Below are 23,522 nucleotides of genomic sequence, written 5' to 3'. Positions count from 1 at the left end.
TGGGCAGGATGTTCCGGCCGCTCATCTCCGCCCCTCCTTTTCTATTGGGCGGTGGTTCAGTGACGCTGCTGTGACGTCGCTGTGATGCTGAACGAACCGCCCCCTTAGAAAGGAGGTGGTTCGCCGGTCACAGCGACGTCACAGAGCAGGTATGTGCGGGTGACGCTGCCGTAGCGATAATGTTCGCTACGGCAGCGATCACCACATATCGTGCCACCGACAGGGGTGGGTGCTATCGTATGCAACATCGTTAGCAATTTCCAGCGATGTTGCAGTGTGTAAAGTAACCCTAAGGATTCTGAAACATCCAAAATGCAACTATTTATGTGCCAGAAATAGGGAGAGAAAGTCAGGTGATGAATGTCATAATAACAAAAAATAACCCTGGCATAGCAAAATCAAGATAAGCCAATAGACTGTGGACTATACACAATAAAGTAGCACCAGTTTCCAAAAAAGGAAGAGTATATACAATAAATAATTTTTATTTTTCAGAATTTAAAATGACAAGGCAACTAACAGTAAGCAAAGGTAGGAAGGGGCATAACACAGCAGGGAGGAGATGCTAGGAACAAAGTGGTGAAAGGTCACTAAAATAATTTATCAAATATAAATGTAAATAGAATATAAGGGTCACCAAATTGATAGTATATAAGCAGCACTTAAGGTATTATTTATATTGTAAAGTGCTGATAAGTGCTAAAGTGCAAATGGTGAACAAAAAGCTGCCAACAAACAAATATAAAGATACTGAGTAGACAGTTTAGTAGCAGCCATGTGTAAAGGCTATAACTAAATATACAGTGGATTAAAGTATTATAAGAAGTGCCAAAGGAGCAAAGCAAATTCTGGAAGTATAATGAGATGTCGTCACAAATGACCACAAATCAATTCAGATTGGCAAAGGTTCAATACCTGAAAGCATCTTCTCCTGCTGATGCTGGCTCCAAATCCCAACACAGGATTTGGCGTGTGGCTTTTGTCAGGGCACCTGTCAAAGGCTACACACCGAAACGTGTGTTGGCACTTGGCACTAGAATCAGCGGATAGAAATGCCCTAAGGTATGGTACCTATGCTTATTTGAATTAATTTATGGTCATTTGGTCTATGTTGTGTCCTTTTCTACCTTTGCTTACTGTTTGTTGGCTTGCAATTTTAAATTATCAATAATAAAAATTATATATTTTAGTACAGTTAGCTATATACTCATACTCATACAAAAAAGGAACTCGGTGTAACATCCGAAATGTATAGAGGAATAATCGTATACTCTGGGCAATGCTATACACCAAATCATTTTTCCAATAAAGAGGTTTGCAAGTCTGTGGAGTTAAGGCCGCTTTACACGCTGCGACATCGCTCAAGCGATCTCGTTGGAGTCATGGAATTTGTGACGCATATCCGGTCGCTTTAGTGATGCCGTTGCGTGTGACACCTTTGAGCAATTTTGCATCATTGCAAAAATGTGCAAAATCGCTCATCGGTGACATGGGCGTCCATTCTCTAATATCGTTGCTGCAGCAGTAACGATGTTGTTCCTCGTTCCTGCGGCAGCACACATCGGTACGTGTGACACCGCAGGAACGAGGAACCTCTCCTTACCTGCCTCCCACCAGCAATGCGGAAGGAAGGAGGTGGGCGGGATGTTCGTTCCGCTCATCTCCGCCCCTCCGTTTCTATTGGGCGACAGTTCAGTGATGTAGCTGTGACGTCGCTGTGACGCTGAATGAACCGCCCCCTTAGAAAGGAGGCGGTTCGCCAGTCACAGCGTCGTCGCAGGGCAGGTAAGTATGTGTGACGGGTCTGGGCGATGTTGTGCGCCATGGGCAGCGATTTGCCCATGTCGCACAACCAATGGGGGCGGGTACCCACGCTAGCGATATCGGTCACAATATCGCAGCGTGTAAAGCGGCCTTTAGACTTTTCTACTTTTCAAAAGTGTCAAGAAAGTAGGAGTCTGACTCTTTGATGATTAACTGCACCATTTGACATAAATATTGGGAAATCGATTATTTGGATTATTTTATCTCATCAAAATATTCCTTAATTCTCATAACCTGTGAAATAGTTCATGGGGGATTAATTATTTTTGCTATAGGTGACAGTCATTGCACATTTGTTTATATGTATGTAGCAAATGAAAAAAATCCAATGAATATTTGCATTCTCTATAGGCAGAACTTTCTACTTACAATTATGACATGTGGCACCAGTATATCCAGTTCCTTCACAGCTGCAAGTTATGGTGTCCCATGTCTGAGTGCACTTGCCTCCGTGTTCACAATTATTAGGGACACATCTGTCAAACAAAATAGATAAAATAGGACAAAAATCAGATAAATAAGATAGAAATTAGTACTTTAAGTGACCAAATTTCAAGCTGCCCATATAGTATATTAAAGCAAATACCTTTGGCAGTTTTTATACACAGTAGTAATTAATCCTCATTAGCACAAAGAGATCGTAATGAAATGTGACGGTATATGCCAATTGCACAAAAGGTGAGGCATGGCAAGACTAATAACAGCCATCCTAATTCAAGAAGCACATCAGGGCACAGGCTGATGGGCTAGATTAGCTTCTCCAAACTCCATAATTGGCGGAAACACGAGTGCAGACATTAGAAAAGAACAAGAAGAGACATGTTTGTGAACCTTTACTGTTCAATGGTTGGTCCTGAGACTTGTAAGATATCAGGCAAGTTTAACAGCGTACGAAGAGATTGCAATGATTTTCAGAGGCTCCTTCTCATCAGTAAAAAGGTAATGAGGTGGCTGTGTGCCTGCTGGCTTTAACAGAAAATAATCAGCCTGCATTGCAAAGCATGGCCATTCGAGAAAGGAAAAAAGGCATTCAACAGCAAATCTTATAACAGAACTTGGAATGATTTAATCTCTGATACTTTCTTCCTTTTCAAGTTCATTCATGCCAGCCGCAGGCACGGGCTCCTCATACAGAATTAAAGAATGAAAACACCGAACTCCAAACCTGGAGAGAGAGCCTGCCCATAAATCACGCCTGCTACAATTATTAATGGTGCTGTGCTTAGAGTCTACTGGACACTGTATATTATATCAAGACCTGCCCATACGAGGCACCAATATTTGTTGTAATTCTTTGTTTAATTTTCTGGTATTTTATTTTCATTTTACCAAACAAGTTTTCCATGAAAAAATTAAGGCTAAAGCAGATTTAAATAGAAGGTTTTATGCCATAAGTAATATAACCCCCGTTGTTTCAATTTGCTGGGATCCAGGATCCCAGATACTTCACTCCTGTTTTGTGCTGCAGCTTTTTCTGTTTTGGCACTTGATCAGAGCAGTGTGTAATAGGGACTGGCCTGGCTTTGAAATAAGCACTAAAAAAACACAAGCACTGGAGGAAATTCTGCCAGGATCGATGGAATGTTTTCAAGACGTTGACTCAAGTCATTGAATACTTACACACAAATAGAAACAGCTATAAGCAGTAGTGATGAGTGAGCAGTACCATGCTGAGGTGCTTGATACTCATAAGGAGCAGTTGGACTCTCCGATGGACTTGATTCATGTACAAAGTATAATGGAAGTCAATGGGAACTCAAGCATTTATCCAGAAGCTCTTCTGGAAAAATGCTCAAGTTTCCCATTTACTTTTATTATATTCAGTACATGAGTCAAGCCCATCCAAGCGTCCAACTGCTCGTTACTAGAGCTGGTCGAACTCACAAAAAACTGGGACCGGTGCGTGCCTGCTCAATTGAAAAGTAAACCTGATCCGCTCCGGAATCCGATACCCATATAAGTCGAGATTAAAAATGTTGGTGGAAGGGATGGGGGGTAGGAGCACACGAGGTATACTCACTGAGGCGGTTTCATGGTGGCACACTCCTTCCAGGTCACGCTTTCCCTTCCGGAGCTGACAATTGAATATTCACTGCTTTGCCCGCCCAAAGGTGCATGTAATTGGTTGCAGTTTGATGCGCCCCCACCCTGAGTGTCAGCATGTCAGCTGACTGCAACCAATCACAGGCACCAGGACAGCCAGTGGGTGGGGAAAGCAGTGCATGTGTCTACGGGTCAGTATAGTGAGTGTGCATGTACACAGAAACAAATTCTACCCACTCCTGTCAGAAGAGTGTGTGGCTGTGCTGGGTGATGTAATGCGAGACTCATACAAGTCTGGCGTGACATCACCCGGCACGGCCTGCTGCTCTCTGAACATAAGCATGCATGTACATAGAAACACATGTGGCCTGCTCCTATTAGGAGAGTGTGTGGTTGTGCTGGGTGATGCGACGCGAGACTCATGTGAGTCTCTCGTAAGTGTGACTCCGGCCTAAGAGAAAACGCATGCAGCTTTTTTTATTTAAATAAATAATTAGAAAAAACAAAAACGTGCAGTCCCCCCCAATTTTGATACCCAGCCAAGATGAAGCCAGCTGGGAGCTGGTATTCTCAGCCTGCAGCTGCCCTGTATTGCCGCATCCATTAGATGTGACAATCCCGCTGCTTTACTGGCTCCTCCCAAATTGCCCTCGTGTGGTGGCAATTGGGGTAATAGCAGAGGTTAACAGCGCACAGCTGCTACTAAACCCTAGGTTATTGATGGCACAGGCGTCTATGAGATTCCTGCATTTCTAACTTGTAAATGAAAGTAAATAAGTACAAACACAGGAAAAAAATCCTTTATTTGGAATAAAATATAAGAACACACGCTCTTTCACCACTTTATTAAACCTAAACACCCTGCAGGTCCGGCGTAATCCACACGAGTTCCCACGTCCCTTTCAGCTCTGCTACAGCTCACAGTGAGCGGCCATAGAGAATGACTGCCGGCTATGAGTGTAGACAGTGACTGAGAAACGATGAGCGATGACTGCAAGCAGACGCTGTCACAGGCTGGAGACGCATCTGACTGCAAGCAAGCATAGACGACAGAACAGCCGGTGGGCGGGGAAAGCACGGAAAGCTGTGTGTATGCGATGAGCCTAATGCACAGTACAGGAAGTGAATGTGCGACCCGAAAACAGTTTGCCACCATGACACCGAGTCTCCGTAAGTATGAGATGCTCACTTAATTCTTGTTTTCTTTTTTTTTCCTTTAATTTCCCCAGTGCCGAATCCGGATCGTACACCTGGGATCCCGGGCCCCGGTCCAGCACCCGGGCATCTTTGAAACTGTGCGGACCCGGGCTTTTACTGTCCGGGTCCGCTCAGCCCTACTCATTACAAGTACTGAGCACCCAATCATGGTAGTGCTAGCTCATTATTAATAAGCAGCACTCCTGGAAAAAATAAACTTGTCAAAGTCATAAATGCCAAAAGTTTCAGCTCATCAATAAATTTTAAAACACAGTAGGATATCCCCTTCACACACTTCTCTGGATTCATAAGGAATCAAGAAACACAGTCCTGATGGACACCTGAAGCAAAATGTCTTAAATCCAGGATGTATCAGAATCAGCAGATCAGGGAATATCAGCTAAAGCATCGACGTTCAATAACGTAGTATTTCAAAATGCTCCAGAAAGTATTCCCTGAAAAGTTCCTAATAATTAAATTTAAGGCTGTTGAAGAAAAAGAAGAGCTTGCTGTGTTTTATAACTGAATCCTTATTTATTTGTAAATATTTTCCTGACGGAGACCGTACAGTGGATGAACACTTCTTCTTGTACTATCTGTATAGTCAGTATAGTATAATGTTTCATTGTAGCTAAAATAAAGGCCCAGTCACACACAACGACTTACCAGCGATCCCGAAAACGATGCGACCTGATAGGGATCGCAAGTAAGTCGCTGGGAGGTCGCAGGTGAGATGTCACACAGTCAGATCTTACTAGCGATGCAGGAACAATACAGGTCGCAGTAGCGACCTGTATAACGATCTCAGCAGTCACTGTGACCCTGTCACACAGTGTCAAACACAGCGATGTGTCCTGCCCAGCAGGACATCGCCTTTGAAGAAAATGACCTGGACCATTCAGCAACGACTAGCGATCTCACAGCAGGGGCCTGATCGCTGGTAGGTGTCACACATAACGAGATTGCTAACGGGATTGCTACTGCGTCACCAAAACTGTGACTCAGCTGCGATCTCGCTAGCGTTATGTGTGACAGTACCTTAAATGTTAGTCAATTGACAGAAATCAGATTGTATGATGAAAAGACAAAAAAGTACAAGTAGGGTCTTATCTGGGGAGAGAGAGTGTCTCTGGAGAGGACAATGGGTTCACCTGGGGAAGTTGTTAAGAGCCACAACTACTATATGAAGGAGAGCATGAACACGGTTGCAGCAGCACCACTGTAGAAAGTAATCCAAACGGTGGGAGTAATGGGCCTAAGCCACGCTACCATAGAAGAATGTCGATCCAAGGTTTTGAATTGGTGATTTTTATTCGTTGACTCATTTCTTAGCATGGTTTTTTTAAAAAAGTTATCCTTTCTCTTTGATTTAGAGGAAAAAGTATAATAGAAACATATGCACCACGTCTGCATTTTTTACCCACTCCTGATTTTGACTTATAAATACTGATGAGAAACTGTTCACAGAAATGAGTAGATGAATAAAAATCCCTAATTCAAAACCTTGGATTGGCATTCTTCTACGGTAGCACGGCTTAGTTCCATTTCTCCATTCATTTGGATTAGTCAATTGACAGAGTTTAGGTGGCCATACACATGTAATGGCTTATTTGCCTAACAGAAAGGTTCCCCCACTCATCCATATGTACTAATATTTAGTACGGCTAAGTATTTATTTGATGTCAACGGACAGAGAGGAGAAAGTCACTGTCACTCAGCTCTCGCAATGGCTTATTTCGTAAAAAAAAATAAAAGGGTCGGGTGATTGAATAAAAATTTTGTGAATTTTCGTTTTACCTAGCGCTGTATTATTCATGTCAATGACTTGACAGTAGCACAAAGGTCCCACTATAAATGTACATATAGTTTTTTCACAGGACACCAATGGCGCACTGCAATTGATGAAAATAGCCAAGTTCTGTTGCTTACTTCCAAAATAACTCAGCTTTAGTGATCAAAGCCAAACAACTACTGCCAATGCAAATAAAATAATGGGAGGCATAGATGCTCATGACAAGAATAAAGGTTTGCCTCTACACAATTTACTAGTGTAACCACACTGTGTACAATTTTAGCCTCCGGTATATAAGAAGGACATAGCTGAACTACAGCTGGTGTTAATATGAGCGACCAAGGTTATTAAATGAATGGGTGAACTACAATACCAAGACAGGTTATGAAACTTGGGGTTATTCAGTGGGGAAAAAAAATTAAGGTTTAGGGACGATCATGCCACAATGTACAAATATTTGAGTTCAAAGAGCTTTCTAATAATCTTTTTATGCCTAGGCCTATGACAGAAGACAAGGGGGCATCCACTATGACTGGAGGAAAGAAGGTTTAATCATAATCACAGATGCAGATTCTTCACTGTAAGAGCAGTGAGACCACGGAACTCTGCCACATAATGTTGTAATGGTTAATTCACTAAAAAAGTAGGTGCACAGATGCCTTTTGTGATAAATGTAATGTTACCAGTTATGTACACTAGATATTGTGATGAGACATTGATCCAGAGAACTAGTCTGATTGCCGAATGTGGACTCAGGAAGGAACTTTCCCCATAATATGAACCTACTAACATCTGCCTATTGTTTTTTTAGGCTACCTGATGAACCCAATGGACTTATCCCTACTTTCAACCTAAATACTATGATACTATGAAACTATACATTCCCCTCAGCACCGCTCCTAATATATGCGATTGTGCAAAGTGTCACATTACTCTGTGTATACCTATATCTTGTAAGAAGGAAAGCAAGACAAAACAATCACTGATCTCGGGGAGACCTGGGTATTCTCATTTCAAATAAGGGTCCCGTCACACGTAGCGATGCACCAATGATCCCACCAGCGTTCTGACCTGGCAGGGATCGTTGGTACGTAGCTGCATGGTCGCTGGTGAGCTGTCAATCAGGCAGATCTCACCAGCGACCAGCCATCAGCCACCAACGACTCGTGTAACGATGCTGCACTTGGTAACCAGGGTAAATATCGGGTAACCAAGCAAAGCGCTTTGGTTAGTTATCCGATATTTACCCTGGTTAGCAGCGAACTTACTTACTGCGAGTGGAAGAAAAGCAATTCCGGCAGCTAAATAGGAAAGGGTTGTTTACAGTAATGGCAGATACTATAACAGCTTTTAAAAAAGGGCTGGATGATTTCCTCAGTACACACAACATTGTTGGTTATAAATGACTTAATGACAAAATGTATAAGTGGTGAAGGAAGGTTGAGGACCTAGGTCTGTTTTCTACCAATATAACTATGTAACATCCAATCCTAAGCAAGAAAAACCATAGGTTAAAATAAATACTATATTCTCCCATATTTAAATAGAAGTACGTTACATAGGGGAATCACGTGTGGTGAGGCAAATCTACGTATTTCAGAATTATCTTCTAGGTTTGCTATCACCACATGTGATTCCACTATGTACCACTATTTTGTTACAGGAAAATAGAGTAAAAATTTTAACCTATCCTTTTTCTACCCGCACTTTGGATTTATTGTACATCTTATACAGAATCTGTTCATGCACAAAATGAAGGAGATTTGTCACGGCTTGATCTTTTATGTAGACATCATTGGTGTTGTTTATGTTATATTTGGTAAAATGTAGCATGATCTTTATAACATTTTTAAACATTACATTGCTGCTTAAAAAAAATTCAATTCAGGTTTTAATCACTATACTTAGGTAGCCATTAGGGATGATCGAATATCTCAAATATTCAGCAAGATTCGGCTTCACAAATATCCAACAAATTGGTCGCTGCTATGCAAATATTCGATGCGCAATGTAAATCTACATTGCGCATCGAATATTCACAAATAGTCGAATAGCAGAGGCCTTTTCGGCGAATATGGGCGTTGCCGAATATTTGAGGTATTCGATCACCCCTAGGAGCCATGTCTACCTCTCCCATCACTACTAACACACACTTCAAAAGTGGCAAGAGTGGCACAAGAGTTTAAAAAGTTGCCCATTTTTGCACAAAACAAAGTGCAGTAAAAATGAAACAAACTTTCTTGGAAGCAGAAAAAACTTGCATTTTGTGTATAAAAGTTCAGCTCCTTTCATCTCACTGCCTGACATGGGTGCACCAGAGATGCAATTACATTTTATGTGCTTAGATGTTACTGAAGTGCAGCCTTTTGCTTTTGTCTGGACTTTTCCTGCATAATTAGCTGTGGTTGGAGGCAGAAGTAGAGACTACATCCACTTGTAAAAAAAAAAAAAATAGTATTCCTACAAATCTGCCTTTGGGAAACAAATATTTTGAAGCCAATTTTGATAGCTTCTTCTAGTATTTTTCTCTAAAGGCTTATTATTTACAGCAACAATTGGAAAAAAAAACATGTAAGATACGTATTGCAAAAATATTTATAGGTCCAAATCCATTCTAGTCATGATAGAAATTGCAAAAAAGTATTTTAAGGTGCAAATAACAGAAATGCCTCATTTACATATAAACAAATGCCCTAAAAATGAGCAGTGTTGTATGCAGATTACAAAGAAGTGAAATAGATATTACAGCATCAATACTCAACATGCAAAATGGTTCATGTCTAATAACATGAAATATTCTTTTATGTTCAAATATCAATATTATTTTTCATACTTCTTTTAATGATGAGGAAAAGTATTTATACCCTAAACTAAATAACTGGTAGCATCACTTTGAGGATCTAGAACTACTAACTAGTGATGGGCAAACTGGCAAATATCCGGCACAGCAGGGTCCAACCGGATTCTTTTAAAAAAAAAATTTTTGGGCACAAAATTAATTCTTGATAGCTGACCGGATGCCTGTCCCTAGTCTATGGGGACCCAAATCAGGTGCTTTAAAAAGATAGTACAAGGGATAGGGGAACTAGAGCAGGAGCGTTATACTTACACATCTCCCGTGTGGCGGTAACTCTACTTGCAGGGCCAATCATTAACCAGCATATGCACTGCTTCCCCCACCTACCAGCTTGTAATCGCACAGCCTTTGTGTGTGTAAGTATTGTGGTGTAAAAAATATATAAATAAATTTAAAAAATCAGCATAGCTCCCCTCATATTATGATACCCAGCGTATTTAAAGTATACGGCTACAGGCTACAGCCCCAAGAAATAAACAGCAACAAAACCTTTTATTTATGATAAAATAGAAAAAAAAACATCCTTTCACCAATTTATTAACCCCAAACACCCAGTTATGATGTAATCCACATGACGTACCACAATAATCGTGGCTCTGCTACATAAATACTGAAGTCACAGCATGCGGGAAGAGAACATATTGCACACAGAGACTGACTGAGCCACAGAGATGAGCAGTGAAATCATTCAGTTTATTTGTGGTCACAGCTAGAGGTTTACACACTACTTTACCTTTGACTGCAGGTAAACTGATCTCAGGTAACCTTATTGAACTCAGTGACCTCACCTCAGTTGAGTTCACTAAGTTCATAGGCCTGCATCTCCTGGCAGAAAACCACTTTTCTCTAAGAGATGCAGATTTGTTGCTGAAATTTATACACCAAATACCTGTGCCAAATCTGCGTCTCCTGGCAAAAAAATTGCATCAAAACCCACATCATAATGCATGCGGTTGTGAGGCAATTTTTTGCCATAAGATGCAGATTTGGTGCAGGGAAATGGTATATAAATTTCAGCATTAATTCTGCCTCTCTTGAAAAAAAAAGACCCTGGGGTTTTCTGCCAGGAGATGCAAGTTTGTGAACTCAGTGACCTCACCTGTCAGTGGGGAAAAACTCATTACTTTGTCAGTTTTCCCCATTGCCTTGCGTTGCACATGCTATTTGGAATGAATATGTGAGTATTAGACAGTACTCATTATGAGTATGGTGAGTACAAATATTTAGGTATTCACTCAACTCTAAATAGCAGGCATAGCAAGTCTCACTATATTAAAAAAGAATGGACTAAATGTGAATGTACTTTTAGTGAATCCTAAAAAAGGATAATTACCTCTACCACATATTCAATTAAGAGTAATGAAACAATTCATAAAAGCACTTGAAGAAAATTCTGCTGCATTTCTACATTTGAAATCTAAATTTCACAAAGCTAGTGATGCAAATCTAAAAGTAGGCATTGTATAGGGCCACACATTAGATCACTGATGGACCAACAATAGAGGTTAGCGGACCTGAACTTTAAAGTTTGGTGTTCATACCAAACATAGGCTTTCCAAAAAAAAAAATCAGTGATCAAGTTTGCAACCACTTGAGTGAGCATTTTTGTGCTTGGGTAAACTCAGTGCTTGGCCCAGTGCAAACCACTTGCAGTGTTTGAATGGCTCTCACTGGGTGTAAAATCAGCATTATCAGATGTAGTGTGTTAAAAAAAAAACAAAAAAAAACCCCTATGCTCCTTCCCTCGCAAGTGCTTTGTTTATGGCTGGCTGTATGTGGGTGGAGGTTGGAACTGCAAAAACAGTGAATGATTTTCAATGAGGTTTGGGTCAATTCCGCATCCAGAAAAGAAGTTTTTCTTAAAGGTCGACTGAACTTGCAGAATCCAAACTACCACGGGTCCACTCATCTCTAACCATGAACAATTTCAGGAACCGTTAAATACTTTGAAAAAATCAGCCTGTCTGTCCTTAAAAAATGTCTCATTTTCTTCTAAATTAAAAAGCAGAAAACTATGGTAATATAGTGTATGATTTTGTGAAGTCATACCAAGCTATGGCATGAAATATCTGTTTAAATCTAATTTCTTTGACTTCCACCTGGACGTCTTCCCACAAATGCTTGGTGCTGTCAGTGACCAGCATGGGCAGCATTTTCATTAGCAGATTTCTGTGATGGAATGAAAGTACCAATACAAGTGGGGCCCCAGTATGGTGACTGAATACTGCTGGACTATGAAGAGAAACATTCCGGAAGCAAACTATTCCTGTATATCAATATTTTTCTAGGTAACTGTATTTCATATAATGTTGAGTACACAAATATTATTTTTGAATATTTCCATAAAATTTCAAATATGTGTAACAAACCCTGTCTGATGGAAAAAATCTGAAAGCATATTTGAATTGAGCATGACATTTGAATTCAGTAAATTCTCTTTTTGTGAAAGAAAATTTTTAGGGTTCTAACAGTGTTATCCCTTTCTTGGTAAGGTTTAGATGTCTAAGGCAGATACAAGCTTACTACTATAGAGTTACTACTCCTATTAGTTAATATTCACATTGGGCACTGAATAACATTGTTGCTAAAATAAACTAATGAAGTTATTCAAAATTGTGTTGGAATCTCGAATCATAAGCTTTATGGCATTTTTGTCAGACTTAAGATAAAGAATAGCATAGAAGGTGGCAACCTCAACTAAGGAATAGTGTTAAGGCTATGTGCGCACACTGCGTTTTTTTGACGCTGCGTTTTTGTGCGTTTTTGGCCGCTAAAAACGCACAAAAACGCACCTGCGTCGAAAAAACGCGGCAAAAAACGCACGCGTTTTGCCGCGATTTGGTGCGTTTTTTTGCTGCGTTTTGCTGCGTTTTTGCTCACTGCGTCCTTATGCATTTTTTATCAGTGAACAAAAAAAAAGGTCTGATGTCATTTCCTTCTTCAATGTGTTCTTCATTCTCCACTTTTGTATGCAGAAGAGCAGACAGCTGCAGAACTACAAGGCTCAGCATACTCCATCCAATAGTGTATGCAGGAGAGCAGACAGAAGCTGCAGAACTACAAGGCTCAGCATGCTCCATCCAGGACTGTATGCTTGAGGGAGAGTCAGGGGGAGCAGACCTACAAGGTTCAGCATCCTCCATCCAATAGTGTATGCAGGAGAGCAGACAGCAGCTGTCGAACTACAAGGCTCAGCATCCTCCTTCCAGGGCTGTATGCAGGATTTCTTTGCCCCCCAAACAAAAAAAATGACGTGGGCTTCGCCATATTTTTGTATGCTAGCCGGGTACAGCAGGCAGGTACGGGCTGCCCCCAACCCCCAGCTGCCTATTTGTACCCGGCTGGGAACCAAAAATATAGGGAAGCCCTTTTTTTTAAATTATTTCATGAATTTCATGAAATAATTTAAAATAAAAATGACGTGAGCTTCGCCCAATTTTTGAGCCCAGCCGGGTACAACTAGGCAGATGGGGATTGGAATCCACAGTGCAGGGTGCCCATGCTTTCTGGGCACCCCCGCTGTGAATTGCAGTCTCGCAGCCACCCCAGAAAATGGCGCTTTCATAGAAGCGCCATCTTCTGGCGCTGTATCCAACTCTTCCAGCTGCCCTGATGCCGGGTGGCTCGCCGGGTAATAATGGGGTTAGGGCTAGCTGTATAGCTGGCCCTAAGCCCGAAATTCATGGTGTCACGCCAATATTAGACATGGCCACCATGAATTTCTAGTAAAGATAAAAAAAACACAACACACAGTAAAATATTTTTATTAGAAATAAAACACAACACAATTAGTGACTCCATCTTTATTGAAATAAAGAACCCCCCTCCGCAGTAATCCTGGGTCAGGGTCCCGCGCCGTCCAATCCGGATCCACTATCATCTGATGGGTTTGCTGGAAGGCAAAGCGATCAGATGATGTGTCAGGATCAAGTGCCTGAATCACATCACACATCAGCTGATTGCATAAAAGCCGATTATACAATCAGCAGATGCATCGGTGCAAAAAAAAAATAATACTCACTTATGTGCTGATTACCGGCAGCTCCTGCAGCGATGGGGCGGGAGTCTGATCCCGTCCGATCGCTGCAGCAGCTGCCGGTAATCAGGGATGAAGTCTCCTGACGTCACCGCGATACTTACGATCACCTGATGCATCAGGTGACTGCATCAGGTGATCCATCGCCAGGTCCTGCATCCATCGGAGGTTTCCCGGCCGTCTGCACACAGCCGGAGCGGGGGTGGCGATACCGTGAGAGGAGATGGGAGCGGGCATGGCACCGGGAGTCTGCAGACAGGTGAGTATAACTTTTTTTTTCTACTGTTAACTTTTGTTTTCGCAGTCGCTTCCACCTGCCGCCCAGACATGGCGCCGCACGGCAGCATACATGCACAGGACGGGAGGTGGAAGCGACGGTGACGGTACCGGGAGGATTCACGCTTCTGTATATACTGACAGAAGGAATCCTCTTCCTGTACACGTCACTTTACTACCCACCTCCTGCGTTTATAGCTGCGTTTTTGGTCTTAGAAATGCACCAAAATGCACCAAAACGCAGCTATTTGCGTTTCTCATTGCGTCTTTCAACATCCCATTGCACTCAATGGATGAAAAGCGCAGTGAAAAACGCGGGAATAATTGACATGCTGCGTTTTTGTGGCACCACAAAATTGCAGCTGAAAAAAAACAGATGTGTGCGGACAGCAAAAATGAAAACTCATAGACTTTGCTGGGGAAGCAAAGTCCTGCAGTTTTGAGGCCAAAAACGCACCCGAAAAACGCGCAAAAACGCCGCGAAAAACGCACTGTGCGCACATAGCCTAATTCTTCTACAGATTTTATTTTAAAAATAATAAAGTAAGCTAAAATTAAAAGTTCAAGAATTGTTTTTAAATTATCCAAAGGCAATATACTTTATTGGGATAGTGTAAGTTAGTGATTTCCTGATAAAATAAGGTAGTTTTATTTAAACTCACTGAGCAATAAGTAACAGAATGTGATATTGCCTCTCATCAATCTTTAATTGTGGTAAGACCTGGCATCCTCTGTTCCTTATCTCAGCCTAGTTTATTTAGCTTAGTTTATGATATGTAAATGGTAGTACAGTATAGTAGTTATTATTGCCAATATAATCAATCATTGTAGGAAAATAGCACAATTACATTGTACAGCTGGTTAGAATCTAAACCTTAATGTTATATACGTTGACTATTTTTTTTGTTCTTAAAATTTTAACACCGTATTATCTGATATTAGCAATGCAATTGGAAAATACAATCATATGAATGTAACCTAAAATGGTAATATTATTGTAATCATCACAAAATGTTTGTTTGATGAGTGAAATTAACTCAAATTCATAGTCCTCAAAGTTTGCCTTGTAAATTTGTCAAGGTGAATAAATTATGGGTAGGTGGATTATTTTTCTGTATGATTGGATCACATTTTCCATTATATGGAGCAATTCTAAAACTGATTTAGACTTCAAACATTTAATTATGTAAGTTCTCCAAATTTACACTTTAATAGGGTTTAGAACATTAAAGAGGTAGTCCACTACTTTAATATTCATGGCCTATCCCAAGGATAGGTAATCAATGTCTTATCCATAGGTCGACACCCGGCATCCCCGCCGATAATCTGATCTTGGTGGCGGCAGCAGACTGACAGGGATGCTCGGTTCCAGAATTGCCTCATCTAAGCATTTCAGTCCTCCTGCGGCCACCACTGACAGAGAGAATAGCTGATCAGCGGGGTACCCGGCCAATCAGATGTTTATGACCTATCCTAATGATAAGCCCTCAATGTAAAAGTATTGGACAACTGATTTAACTCCTTTAGAGTCACAATACAATTATGCTTGCCATCACATCACAGATTAAATCATTTTTAAGTAAAAACATAGCACTGTTCACTGACAAACTAGCATTCCTCTTTATAAAGCAATGCAGTTCTTCTGACACTACAGATGTCCGCTGTGCAACAGATCTGGCCCTTTGTCATGGTTTACATTTATAATGGGGGCAGATGTAGAGCTGAGCTGATCAAAGGATGTTCTACTGCAGAATCTCTCAGGAATAGACTATTATCTGGGAAGAACCCACCAAATATTCATTTTCACAGCATGCGTTGAAATCAATGAGCCTACCACGTAATGCTCAGATGGGATGCGTCCTTTACTAGTTCTTTGTAGCCTTAGGCGGGCTTTGCACACTACGACATCGCAGGCCGATGCTGCGATGCCGAGTGCGATAGTGCCCGCCCCCGTCGCAGCAGCGATATGTGGTGATAGCTGGCGTAGCGAAAGTTATCGCTACGCCAGCTTCACACACACACTCACCTGCCGTGCGACGTCCCTGTGGCCGGCGACCCGCCTCCTTGTTAAGGGGGCGGGTCGTGCGGCATCACTGCGACGTCACACGGCAGGCGGCCAATCAGAGCGGAGGGGCGGAGATGAGCAGGATGTAAACATTCTGCCCACCTCCTTCCTTCCGCATATCCTACGGAAGCCGCAGTGAGGCCGGTAGGAGACGTTCCTCGCTCCTGCGACTTCACACACAGCGATGTGTGCTGCCGCAGGAGCGAGGAACAACATCGGACCATTGCGTCAGCGTAATTATGAATTACGCCGACGCTATACCGATGATACGATTACGACGCTTTTGCGCTCGTTAATCGTATCATCCAGCCTTTACACACTGCGATGTCGCATGCGATGCCGGAAGTGCGTCATTTTCAATTTGACCCCACCGACATCGCACCTGCGATGTCGCAGTGTGCAAAGTGCCCCTTACTCTGCACTTACCAATACATAAGGATTCTAAAAATATGACATCCCACTGGTAACCTACAATACTCTAGAGGTCTAAATTCAGAAATTCTAAGTAATATATGTTGGCAGTATATTACGAATTAGAAGCAAGTAACTAGCAAGGATGAGTTGATGCTTTTTACCTTTGTAAGATATATACAAGGAAAGCTACCCTAAATTAAAATACTTCAAAGTTTACATCAACAAAGCAACAGAAATGAACAGTACTGAACAGAAAGAAGCACAAAGAAAATATGGTTGTTTAATCATTTTAGTGTTTTTATGAACTTAAAAGAAAATATGTTACTGTTCACTTTAGGATGAAAATATGTAATGTCTAAATCAACACATTAGAGAGTTATTTTCAACAAATGCATACATTTAAATATATTATTTCCCATTTAGCTATTAGCGAGCCTACTCAAGATATGGCCAATTCAGGAAAATGAGAACCGGCAAAGCTTTTAACTTAGAATTGATATATTCATGAGTTTAAACTATTTAGATCTTCAAATTCCCATTTCAGAATTTTTTGAATATTTTGAAAAGTTTATATATAAATTGTTACAATGTGCAGTACAAGGTAATTTTGTGTTACCATGTCAGCCAGAAAAATCAATTGAAATACTATGTCCCAAGAATGACAAAAGTATTTTAGGAGTGATACCTTTATAGGCTGACAAGATATTGTTAATATAATGTTTCTGGTTAGCCTATAAAGGTATCACTCCTAAAATACTTTTGTCATTCTTGGGACATAGTATTTCAATCCATATATAAATTGTAAACTTGGACAAAATTATGGAGTTGAATTCTACTGGAAATTTACAAAAATCCAAAACTCTTCAAAATGCAGACTTTGTAATTAACTCCCTAATTCTTCACAAAGTCAGCAAAATGGTGTCTGGTTGCCTGTAATTTTACTAATCCTTAGAGGGTTGGGAGTAAAAGTAAAAAAATAAAACCTATTATTCAGGGCCAGATTAAGGGTAGTCAGGGCTCCATGCAGTTTAGAAGGTCCACCCCATCCTGAAGTATACAGCAAGAGTGAAAAATTAATTTAACATAGCCTGTGTATATACCAGGAGCCCAACATAGCCTCTGCATACAGTAGTACCCCCACATCACCCCTGTATACAGCATGAGCCCCACATAGCCCCTATATACAGAATGAGCCCATATATCCTCTGTATACAGCAGGAGCACCATACAGCCCCTGTATACAGCACAAGCCCCACACAGCCCCTGTATACAGCAGAGGCCCCACATAGCCCCTGTATACAGCATGAGCCTCACATATTCTCTGTATACAGCAGGAGCCCCACATAGCCCCTGTATACAGCATGAGCCCCATATAGCCCCTGCATACAGCAGGAGCCCCACATAGCCCCTGTATATAGCATGAGCCCCACACAGCCTCTGTATACAGCAGGGGCCCCACATAGCTCCTGTATACAGCATGAGCCCCACATATACTCTGTATACAGCAGGAGCCCCACATAGCCCCTGTATACAGCAGGAGCCACACATAGCCCCTGTATATAGCATGAGCCCCACATAGCCCCTATATACAGCAGGAGCCCCACATAGTCCCAATATAGAGGTACAATATGGAGGTGCAGCCTCTCTCTATTGCCAGCTGCATACGTTTACGAAAGCTTCCTGCCCAGAGATCTGTGCTGGAGGACCAGGAGTGAGATGTTTGTTGCCACACACAACATTATAATGGGGTCATTCTGGCCAAGGGCCCCAGGAGGTAGCCCAGATGAAATAGAAAAAAAAATACGATCCAGCACTATAAAACCTTACTTTTATTGAAAATCCATAAAAACATCTGAAAACAGGATGTTGACAAAAGCCACATTGGGTTACACGATTCTGGGTATTCACTCCTTAATTATAACCTCCAGATTGCCCTCATTATAATCTGCCTATGCTAATATTAGCCTCACTGCTCATTTCTTCAGCAACCTCTGCTGTTTCCTTTCATCTCTTTGTGAGGCTGAGTTTTACTAGGATAGGCATGTCCTTGGACAACTAGAGCCAGTGCATCCCTGGGATGTAATAACAGCATGACATGTACCATGACCTTATGATGCACACCGTAGACTGGGACATCCTAAGACTAATCACAGCCAGAAGTCTTGGCCTAGTGTGAAGGTGCTGAGGGTTTCAACATGCCGAGTACCATATAGGGAAAAGAGAGCAGCGGAGGTGAACAGTGAGGTATTAGTTTTTGGGTTTTTTCTACATCTTACATTTATTATACCCTGGGTTTCCAAACCCTAGAGCATAATAAGGAACATTCGATTTATGAAGAAAACATTTGCTACAACTAAAATTTTCTGGTAAAATCTGTGCAATTTAGCTAACTCAAATCTTGTTTGACCTGCTATTCTCTAATTAATAGTTTAATTTCTAAAGAAAAAACTTATGAATATAATTGCAAATGAAATAGTTTCAAAAACATTTTTGCATTTCAAGATCATTTTAATCTCCAAACCATAAATGAGTTTTCTACTGAACTATTCACACAGATATTAATTTTTATGAATAAATATTTCTTAATACTATATTGGTAAATCAGATCAAACTATCAGTAACTGCCTTATTCATATGCATTAGTCATTTTTTTTATTAGTGTTTATATTGGCAGAGGAATCCAATTTAGTATACTCTAGAAATAATACAAGGCTACCTGCTAAAAAGAAACAGCCAACAAGGTTGTCAGTGAAGCTAGATATTTCCAGAGTACTGTATTTTAAAGGAATCAGAAAAGAGGGTGGATATCCACCAATTTTGTCCACAGGGAAGATTCTTTAAAGCCAATACTTTAGTGAGACATCCATTTAAAAGCAAGGAATGATACAAAAAGTTCAAAATTACCGGGATCCAAACATAGATTTTTCTGATTGCTGCCAGCACACTATCCTTCCATTCATTGCCCAAGGAATCCCCTTCCATACAGTCTACAAGGTGAGTGTCATGCGGTGTTTGGCATTGCGCTGGTTGGGTGACGTGCCAGTGTCAGACTCTATTCACACTTTAGAGTCTGACAACCAACCTGGGATCAGTTAGATTCACAGTGTTATGAACCGGCGCCGCCATAGCCGCAAGCAGCCTGCTGCGGTTCCTGTTGCGCCCAGGCACCGGCTGCCGTTCTTGGCCGTGCCTCGGGTCGTCCAGTTGGCTGTTCCTTCCACCACGTCTAAGTGTGGAGAGGCGGCTAGTGCGCATGCGTGCGCCGATTTACCCCAGCCAGAGTTTAAGCCCGGTGTTTTGCCCAGTGAGCATGCTCAGCCTGATTGTGTTATGTCTGAGACTAAGTCCTCAGTTCAGGCTACTGGGCATGCTCAGGCACTTAGTGCACCAGAGGCTAGGTCCGGTAAGGACCTCACTGAGCATGTCCGTGAGGTGGCAGGCCCTGATAGGGCAAAGGGTGTCAGGTGTCCTGATGACGTGGCAACTCCGGACTGGCTCGCAGAGGCCCGCTCCTATGATCTGGCACCTCAGTATTGGTCGTCAGACGATGACTGGTGAAGTGTTTGGGGCGTGGCTGCCATGAGGTCATCAATGACGTGGCGGTTCCAGATAGGTCGCATGTGACGTCACTGATGACATGGTACTCTGCTATTGGACCTTGGTGGTTCCACCTTGGGTTTGGGGCGGACCCAGGTTATAAAAGGGGCTGGAGACAACATGGAGGGGCGCAGTCTTCACTTTTGCTCAGTCAGAGCACACCTCCATGTTAGAGCCTCATTGCGGCATAAGCCTATATTGGGAAGCGGTAGGTAGGGTTAGGCGAACGGTGCCTGTCACGCCAAGATTCGTGGCTCGGCACATCAGGGTCAGGCGCCGTGCTTCCCTCCTGCCGTTCCAGTCTTGCTATAGCAGCCCAGTGGCGTTAACTGGGCTGCGGCTGCTGTGCTTCCTGTCCGATTGTGCCCCCTACGCACACGGACAACACAACTGCTGCGCCACCTGTCTGATTGTGCCCCCTACGCACACGGACAACACACCTGCTGCACCACCTGTCCGATTGTGCCCCCTACGCACACGGACAACGCACCTGCTGCGCCACCTGTCCGGTTGTGCCCCCTACGCGCACGGATAGCGTACTCCAGGACCCCTGTGGAGTTAACAGGGTGTTCCTTATTTTCCTCGGCTTCCCGGTCAACGCTACTGGTGTACCCATCTGGCCTGACGTGTCCTACACACACGTGGCCAGTCAAGAGGTGGCCAGAAACGCTAATCGGAGGACCGCTCGGCCTGACGTGTCCTACACACGTGGCCGACAGGGCACTTTCGTGGCGGTCTTCCGGTCAACGCTACCTGGTTACCACCTGGCCTGACGTGTTTCCTGCACATGTGGTTGGTGTAGCGCTAGGTGCACCAAAACGCTAATCGGGTTGTCGTCCGGTCTGACGTGTCCCAACACACGTGACTGGTTCCCAGAGTTCCTGGGTTATCTCAGAGCCATCCAGCTCTATAGTCTCCGCCTAACCCTCAGGTGCCAGCAGCTCCATTGTCATCTGGAGCACGGTGGGCCCCGACTGGCGATTAGGATATATACCCCCTGGTCCTAATCTGCCGGTTCCCCCGTAACACACAGCCTGTATTGGACGTTGGCTGGTTCTGGTTTCACTGCTCACCAGTACAGCAGGAGTTAATTCCTGCTGGCTTGCTATTATCTGCAGGGACCTTAGACTGCTGGTCACCACTAGCTGCACTCTCCCTTTTTAAGCTTCTGGATACTGGGGCTGAATGGCGGATATAGCTTTTTGCTTCCTGATTCCTGTTGTTATACAGTTGTATGGTGATCTATAAGTTGCAGTTCAGCATGATTTGTGAGTCCTCCAGTTGTGTATTTATTCCTACCCCTTTTGCGTTACTCTCCAATTCACATACTGTCTCTCTTTTGTGTGTGAGTGCTATGTTCACGAGTTTTTCTTTACCTTTGTCTGTGATTATTTGTGGGGTTTTGGTTACTGGGTTTCTGACCCACTCCCTTGGTGAGGGGAAGTTGTATCAGGGCTTGGACAGTAGACAGGGCCAAGTTGGAAGCTCAAACATAGCTACCATCAACTCTACCTTCAAGATAAGGGACTGCACAGTGGCCCCAGTCTTAGGGTCAGTCTAGGAGCCCGTGTTCCATCCATACACCCCTGCGACAGTGAGCTGGATGATTTTCTTTTCTTGTATGTTAAAGTAGAATTTTGTTTTTATGAGAGAGCTGTCACATTGTTCTAATATTGATGAACTCCAATAAAGAATGTACAGTAACCTTATTATAGAGCAGATATGCCACTATATATAGGGCAAGTGTATACTACTAAATACGTAATAAATAGCCAATCCAAGATTTCTGTCAAGGTCATGGTGGTAAACCAATTCACAACCATTGCGTTTTTTACAGATGTAGCCATTCTAAAAAATGACAAAGAAAGCCTTAGTTTAACTTTTTCTGGATTGTCCATAGACTTTACTCCACACTTTACTCTGACATTCCAATATGTCAGTCCAGTGAAAGCAGCAAGCATGAGATTTTGAAGCTGTGGGGGAGGGAAGCTGGCTGTGACACATAAGTAGACTTCCCAGAGGAAAGATAGTCATAGTTTATTACCGTTTACCTTCTCAATCTCTGTATACACAGCAATAAACTAGTGATGTGTATATAAATGGAAGAAATGACTGTGCTTCATCCTGTGGACCTTGCGGTCATGTGTTCTATGGGTGAATTAGGAGTATCCAGGGCCCTAGGCATTATAGAAGGCATGTGCCCCCTTTTGACATATCATGTGATAGGTCTTGTGACTAACACACAGGTGCACATTAGCAGATTAAAAATGAAAGAGACACTTTTTTTCCCCATATATGGAGCACTATACATAATGTAGCACTATACATAATAAAGCAGGGGTGGGAAATTAGCTTTCCCAACGGGCCACATGAGACCATGACTGTTGTGTAGGGCCAAACCAATAAGGTTGAAATTAATTCAGCTCAATATTAATGTGACAATATTAATTATAATTATTTTTTTATATTTATATTAATTGTATCACATAATATTGAGCAGAATTTCATGACATCCCTTTAGATAGAGTATATATTCACACATAGCCCCTATATACATTATAAGATCTCACATAGTCTCCCTATATAAAATATGAGCCCTCTTTTTGCCTCCTTACATAAATATGAACCCTCACATACCCCCATGTATAGTAAGACCCCTCCCATAGCCTCTCCTACTTAAAATATATGAGCCCCGTTATAGTGCCATATACAAGATGAGCCCTCATGTAGCCAACTTTGTACAGTATAAGCCCTCATATAGCCCCTTTACATATTGTATGAGCCCTCACATAGCTCCCTGTATACAGTATGAGCCCTCACATACAGTGGTATGAAAATGTTTAGGCACATTAGCAAGTTGAAGATGAAATGATTTCTAAAAAGCATAAAGTTAAAGATGACACATTTCCTTTGTATTTTAAGCAATATAGATATATAAATATATATATATATATATATATATATATATATATATATATATATATATATATATACATTTTTTACACTTTTAAATTAACAGAAAAGGAAAATGGGCCGATGCAAGAGTTTGAGCACCCTGCATGGTTAGTATCTAGTAGCACACCGTTTCGCAAGTGTCACAACTTTTGTAGCCTGAAAAGAGTCTTTGAATTCTTGTTTGAGAGCTTTTCATCCATTCTTCCTTAGAAAAGTCTTCCAGTTCTGTGAGATTCCTGGGTCGTCTTGCATGCACTGCTCTTTTGAGATCCAGCCACAGTATTTCTATGATGTTCAGACCATGGGACTGTGAGGGCCATTAAAAAACCTTCAGCTTTTTTACAAAGTGTGTTATGTTTGCATCAGGAATTTGTTGAAATTTCATTCAATACCTTCTTCCCTCCAGCCGTGATATGTTTCCCATGCCATTGACTGCAACACAATCCCAAAGCATGACTGATCTACC

The 23,522-nt window shown here is 42.0% G+C and overlaps 1 protein-coding gene across 1 annotated transcript in view; it reads right to left on the bottom strand.

Moving 5' to 3' along the window:
• CNTNAP2 (contactin associated protein 2) overlaps nt 1–23,522 on the bottom strand; it is a 2,823,191-nt gene that overhangs the window by 912,163 nt on the left and 1,887,506 nt on the right. The window contains exon 11 of the mRNA XM_075315157.1: nt 2,194–2,300. Within this exon, the coding sequence (XP_075171272.1) occupies nt 2,194–2,300 (107 nt within the window). The remainder of the gene's footprint in view (nt 1–2,193; nt 2,301–23,522) is intronic.

Source organism: Anomaloglossus baeobatrachus, chromosome 6, assembly GCF_048569485.1.
Source record: "Anomaloglossus baeobatrachus isolate aAnoBae1 chromosome 6, aAnoBae1.hap1, whole genome shotgun sequence".
In the NCBI taxonomy this organism is placed as follows: domain Eukaryota; kingdom Metazoa; phylum Chordata; class Amphibia; order Anura; family Aromobatidae; genus Anomaloglossus; species Anomaloglossus baeobatrachus.
Note: the sequence above shows the minus strand (reverse complement) of the source record. Positions and strands in the feature narration are given on the sequence as shown.